At 38.1% G+C, this 6630-nt stretch overlaps 1 protein-coding gene across 1 annotated transcript; it reads right to left on the reverse strand.

The window, feature by feature from the left end:
• Positions 1-243: 243 nt before the first annotated feature.
• rrm2b (ribonucleotide reductase M2 b) lies at positions 244-6389 on the reverse strand. Its single transcript, XM_061253996.1, has 9 exons — positions 6219-6389; positions 4137-4274; positions 3792-3908; positions 3490-3623; positions 2338-2432; positions 2035-2168; positions 1533-1637; positions 1147-1260; positions 244-843 (listed from the first exon to the last, which is right to left on the reverse strand). Exons 1-9 carry the CDS (start codon positions 6270-6272, stop codon positions 691-693), a joined length of 1044 nt encoding a protein of 347 aa, XP_061109980.1. The 5' UTR covers positions 6273-6389; the 3' UTR covers positions 244-690.
• Positions 6390-6630: the final 241 nt, after the last annotated feature.

Consider the following 6630-nt stretch of genomic DNA (forward strand, 5'->3'; position numbering starts at 1 on the left):
GTACTGGCCTCCGTGAATTAACCAGTGTCAGATTGTAGTTGCTCCAGTATATGCAGGAGGTAAGATTTTTGTGTTAAAACATTGTTACAATGCCATTGTAAATCCCTTCCTATCATTGAAAAAGGCTCACTGCCAAGCTCACTCACCCTCTGCCTGTTTAGTCCTGAAATTCAGGTATCAAAATATACATTTGACGGCCCAACACTCTGTACCAAACATTGTTTTACTGTACAATTCAAGCTCATTGGTTAAAAATAGTTTTTAATTGCCACAGCCAATGGTGTTTCAACGTCAGCACGTTTACACAGAAGGGGGAGGGATAAACGGTGTTGTGGTTTGAAGGTGTTTGCAGCTGCTATTCCTCGCTTGGCCGTTAGAAATCCGAAATTACCTATTGTACCTTTAAATTCGGACCATCCATACATACCAAATTTGAACACACCATTCCTGAAGAAAATTAGAACCTTGATGCTGATAAATAAGTTCAATGACATTATATCAGTGATATTTATTTTGCATTTAAATGCTGTAACGTGACTATATTCAAGTTCCCATAAGTCATATTAATATTTGCACTATTTGTGTAAACATGTTTGCAGGGCCATTCCTGAAAGCACATAAAACCAAAGTGAAACACAATTTCCTCTTCATGAATAAATAACAAAATTAAATAAAAATTGCCATCCAACACTAAAAGTCTGCGTCTAACGTAAATTCGCAGTCCATCGAATTTGACATCACACCCAGTCGCTGGTACTCTGCAACTCTCTTCTCAAAGAAGTTGGTTTTCCCTTCCAGAGAAATGGACTCCATGAAGTCAAAGGGGTTTTCTGCATGATACACCTGGATGACAGACAAGAAGCAAGTCATCTCTGGACTGGGGCAGACAATCTCAAACACAGGAAACAATTGCAGGTTATTTTCGTTTCTGAGGAAAGTACCTTTCTGCACATTTTTTAAAGCTTATTTATTAATCAATTCAGTTCTAAACCACAGTTCCACACCTGCAAACACTGAAATGTGAACAGGGGCCAGGGCACACTTCACTGCGTCAGATGGTGGAACTGAGAATGAATCGGTGCGAAGGAAAAGGTGTGGCTCACAAACTGCATGCAAGCACACTCAAAGCATACAAAAGCTATTTACCTTGGACAGCCCCAGGTCTGTCAGCAAGCGGTCAGCCACAAATTCAATGTACTGCCTCATCAGAGTACAATTCATCCCGATTAGGTCTACGGGTAAAGCTTTGGTAAGAAACTCCTGCAGACACAGGGATAGATTAAAATGTCAGAAATGGAACTGAAATTTGGATAAAAATGAGTGATATGCATTTGCCTACTTTGCTTAGTCTTTATTCCCAGTAGCATGTGGTTCCCCATCAGTGACCTCATTTCTCTTTTTACATTCACATACTGTGTGACATGTGGTAATCTTTGAAACAGAGGCTGGTTAAATTTCCTGTTGTTGTACACTTTCCCTGTGTGGTTCAACGTCCCTATTTCTACTGTGTGTCAAATGGCAAACACTCTAACCTGCTCAATGCTGACCGCTTCGGTGATGACATCCTTAACTCTGTCCGCAGAAGGCTTCTTAACCAAGTAGCTGTACAGCAGGCAGGCAAAGTTACAGTGCAGACCCTGGGAAAACACAGACATGCAGTCTCAGAATTCACAAAATACCACCACACAGGAACAGAAAACCAAAAAATGAAATTGAACACGAAATTCAATTATTTCCGTGAGATTATTACCACGTTCTTTTTGACAAGGTTATGAACGGCCCAGCAAAAACTAAAGGCACCTATGTAAGCATTCTTTGTAAACAGTTACAGAACAAAAATTAATACAAATTTATTTAAACATAAAAAGAAAATCAATTACTTCTCTGAGATTATTACCAGGTTATTTTTTGGCAAGGTTATGAACAGCACTGCAAAAACCAAGTAACTGTAAAACTGTAACAATGAAAGGTATAATGAAAAAACTAAAGCCATAAAAAGGTCCCTTTGAAAGCATTCTCTGTAAAGCTCCATACCTCATCTCTGCTGATGAGCTCATTGGAGTAGGTGAGCCCAGGCATAAGGCCTCTCTTCTTTAACCAGTAGATGGCTGCAAAGGACCCAGAGAAGAAAATTCCCTCCACTGCAGCAAAGGCCACAATTCTCTCCCCTGCAAAACAGACAGTATTTTGGCACAACTTTCCAAAAGAACAGATTCCTGGCATGTGGAGTAATTACACATGACAGCTTATATACTACCCACATTTTGAAACTTTAACACAGAATTAAAAAGTCTTTTTTTTTTTTTGTGTGGTGAGATGACAAATGTAGAACGTTACCAAATGTAGATTTGGTGTCAGAGATCCACTGGAGTGCCCAGTCAGCCTTTCTTTTCACACAGGGCATGGTCTGGATGGCATTAAACAGGTAATCCCTGTGTGTGGAGGGAAGTGTCACATTACTGAACTTCAGTTTCAGGAAGGTCTAACAAAGGCCCTTTGTTTTGTAAAATAGAATACCATGATGATTCATGTTAGAGGCATTGCACAACACAATTACTACGCGTATCTCGGGGAGGAAACAAAAATGGACACACTTCCCTCTTCCTGGAGAAAGGAAATATTTGCTCATTGTGTCACGGAAGCAACTGCAGCTCAATTTGAATGTCAATGCATAGCTAGCGCTCAGTCAAAAAGTTCACATTTTGCAAGCTGAATGAGTTTGCAAAGTTCCACAGTTATCAGACTGATAGAGACGATATATCAACCGCACCTGGGCCTTCTTTGAATAAGAGCTGCACCTGCTACACAGAACTGTTGAGAATAGTGGCCGTTTTATGTCAGTCTCCCTCAACTAGAGAAATACAAAACCACTTTTCTTATCTGTGGAGATAAGCAAGTCACTTCAATTTTGATCCTTGGATCCTTCATCTGCGCAAATAGAAAAATAGAAATATATCCTGGATGCCATTTAAACAAACTTCTTTGCAAACTATGCAGAAGTATAAAACAGCCTTTAGAGACAGAGAGAGAGTGAGAGACACACAGCAATGCTGCTTATTTGATCTCAATTAGACCCAGAGACAAAATGCTTTGGATTTTCTGTGAGGCAATAAAAATGTGTTTGTTTCAATAGAAAACACAATGAACTGATTGCAGTATGCTTTAGTACTTTTCAAAGACTTTCAGCGTATTTTAACTATTCTGAGATAATACTGTAAATCGAGATGATATAGCCAGAATAACCGTGGAAAGAAATATCGCCCAATCCAACCAGCTGGCCATGTGTAAACGTATTTCTTCAAAACAAAAATGTCAAAGAACTAAGATCAAATTTATTTGAACTTTTGTGTACCCCCATTCCTTTTGCCCACTTTGAATATTCCAAACTGAATGCAACAGAATACATTAGTGAATGGGGGAAGAATCATAATTTGCCCATATGGGTACTTTGGGCATTATCACATTGGCACCACTGACATTGGCACTCACCTCTCTTTCAGATCTCTGACATATGTGTTGATGAGCATGCCGTACATCTCTGAGTGGACATTCTCTATCAGGATCTGGAAACCGTAAAATGACCGTGCCTCTGGGACCTGCACCTCCTGACTGAACCTCTGGACCTGGACCACAACAGAACAAGTCTTTTTTTGTTGAACTTAGACAACTATGAGCTTCTCTGCAAAATAAATCATGTCTGTTGTTCAATAGACATTAGAGATATCACTCTCCATTTGCAGGCGGTGACTTGACTGCACCAGGATCAGGCGTAAGATCGGTCGAAACCTTACAAGGTTTTCGTTGACGATGCCGTCACTCGCTGCGAAGAAAGCCAGGACGTGGGAGATGAAGTGCTTCTCGTCAGGTTTCAGGCTGTCCCAGTGATTCAGGTCTTTGGATAAATCCACCTGATAAAAACCCAGCACCCAACAAACCACTGAAAGACCCATTCAGACTATTTCACAAAAAAGTATTTTCAGCAAAAGTACAAGAGTATTCTACAGCTGCAATTAAGTGACGTTCAAGTGTTGACCTTCAGGACCTGTAGTGGACACCACCCACCAACAGTCGAGTTATAAAACAAGATCTCTTTCACTTCTGCTCCATTGTGCCAAGAATTAAAATGAAGAACTGACCTCCTCGACTGTCCAGAAGGAGGCCTGTGCTTGTTTGTACATCTTCCAGATGTCATGGTACTGTATTGGGAAGATGACAAAACGCCTTGGGTTTTCTTTAAGCAGAGGTTCATCTTCGTCTGTGTTTCTGTAACCATTCTAGAGCATAAAAATACAATGACATCATTAATGACACAACATACATCAAACAGGATTACATCCTGGCATTGCAGCTTTTCTGTACTACTTTATTATTTTTGTGCAAATTACCAGAAGGCGACTGCAGTGACCTCTTGGCTATTTGCTTGTTGTAATTCAACACAAAATGCACCATTTATTTTCATGTCTTACCAAAAATCTAATCTGTAAATTTATCTGATTAAAAGTCCAATTGTGTGAGAAGGCCATTCATTCTTTATGACATGCACATGTATTTTGTGACATAATATGTCCATAACCATAAAAAGACAACATTTGAAGTGCTCCCATGAGAACAATGAACAACTTGGGCTACTATTTCCAAATTGCAATTATGGTTTGAACCAAAGTCAGCAAAAGTCAGCATGGACGTATTTTGTACTTTTGTAGTGCTTGATATCTGATACTATCATGTTAGACAACCAACATGGTATTTATTTGTCAGGTAAAGGGATGTGTCTAGGTTACTTAACTGCTTCTGAATTGTGCAACTTTTTGTAAAGTAAGCTTAAAATGTACACCTAATGCAAAATATGTTTTTGAAGACATTAGGTGTTAAAGTCATTAAAGTGTTTTCCTCAAATTCCAATATTGATCCTGCCACAAAAATACATCTCCAAAGAAATTTTTATATATTCAATATTTCCCAAACACTCGATGACTCCCTCATGCAGACCTGGGTGAAATACCCATTTAATATATTTTAATTTGGAAATTCACTCTAACGCTAACATTTCCACAAATTGGCATCATTCAAAAGGAAAATAAATAATGATGCATGACAAATTATTATTAAAAGCTAGGACACAGACAGACATGTTTCCTATGTAAATCTAAAATAGAAGTATTTTAAATGTAAATCGATTATAAAAGTATTAAAAGTAATGTGAAAATACCTGAATTTGGTTTCTTAAAACATTGTAAATATACATTTAAATACAAATAATGTATTTGTTTAGTGTATTTATAAATACAAATGCTTTGGGCCAAATAATTCTGAACCATACAAATGCTTTGTATTTAGAAAATCCAATACATGAGTTTGATTTCTCAAAACAGTTTAAGTAATTCCAAAACAAAGCATTTGTTTGGTTCAGCATATTTACATGTACTTGTAAGTACTTGGAAAACACAAAATTGCCTTTTAAATTTAAATATCGATTATTTTAGCCGAGTCCTGATAACGACAACACGGTGGTTGATTCCGAATTAGGCGACAATTTTATTTTTTTCCATACATTGTATTTATATTAATAGTTTAACATAATTCCTTTCCGCAAAGTACATTATTTATCCCAGGTCCGGAACATAGTAAGTTAGACAGTTGCTGCGTCTCAAGTCCAGACTATATTCGAGCATATAACACAGAAATTGCCCACGTCTTGGAGGTTATCTCTCGCTGCGGCACTATTTTCAGACGACCACTCGACCTCACTTATGACGTATGATTACGCTCAAAACAATGGACAACCTTCGACATTTTAATATCGATGATGTTAACCTAGCCAGCTAATTTCCGTATTTGTGCTGGCTATCTAGCTACGTATTTTCGCTTAAAGCCATACTGCTTTCCAGCTTTCTATCTATTAGCTAACCAGCTAACTTTAACAGAGTGTTGTGGCCAACTAAACTGGCAGCCAATAATGCTAATATCGATAGCCAAGCAAAAAAGATGTCCAGGCGATAGCGTTTTCTGTTCCGAATAGTTTTCTGTAACGTATAGTTACGTTATATAATGGTTGTATTGACTCATTTAATCGAAGCACTGTATCTACCAATATTTTAACAGCCAATTTGTCTTTGTCCTACTAAAGGTTTTAGCTAGCTTACCCACGAATAAACGCTAGCTTCCGATCATATTTGATTGTAAATCAAATGTTAAATAAAATAGAATAAAAAAGTTACCACTTCTTTTCCCTTGATTTCCGGTTGCGTATTTTGCCCATTTTCATAATCCATAAGGACAACCGTCTCCTAGGTTGCAGGGGATACATATGCCTCGTACATGAGTGCGTATCAAGTACCGACACTACTGAGCCCTCATGCTCAAGCTAACATTACAATCAGAGATTGTTCTAGCGCCTCTCGTGGAAATTCAGCTTTACTTGCACTTATTAATGTTCTGTCTATGCACTATTATAAGCAGAGAGCAAAGCAACAAGTTTATGTATGGTTCGACCTGGGCAGTCGGGGGTTCGTGGCATAATAAATACACTCCAAAGCTGCTTTCTTATCAGTATATGATTCAGTCCATTTGGAAAAATAGCAGTGTGAAATTATTCAGAATAAAATTGTATCCATCGTACCATATGAACAA

The sequence above is a fragment of the Conger conger genome, chromosome 9 (genome assembly GCF_963514075.1).
Source record: "Conger conger chromosome 9, fConCon1.1, whole genome shotgun sequence".
NCBI classification, from domain to species: domain Eukaryota; kingdom Metazoa; phylum Chordata; class Actinopteri; order Anguilliformes; family Congridae; genus Conger; species Conger conger.

Coding starts and splice junctions, on each gene's coding strand:
- rrm2b (XM_061253996.1), bottom strand. CDS start 6,272: ATGGATTATGAAAATGGGCAAAATACGCAACCGGAAATCAAGGGAAAA. Junction 2,169..2,337: donor TGACACCAAATCTACATTTG/GTAACGTTCTAC, acceptor TCTGTTTTGCAG/GGGAGAGAATTGTGGCCTTT. Junction 1,261..1,532: donor AAGCGGTCAGCATTGAGCAG/GTTAGAGTGTTT, acceptor CTGTGTCTGCAG/GAGTTTCTTACCAAAGCTTT.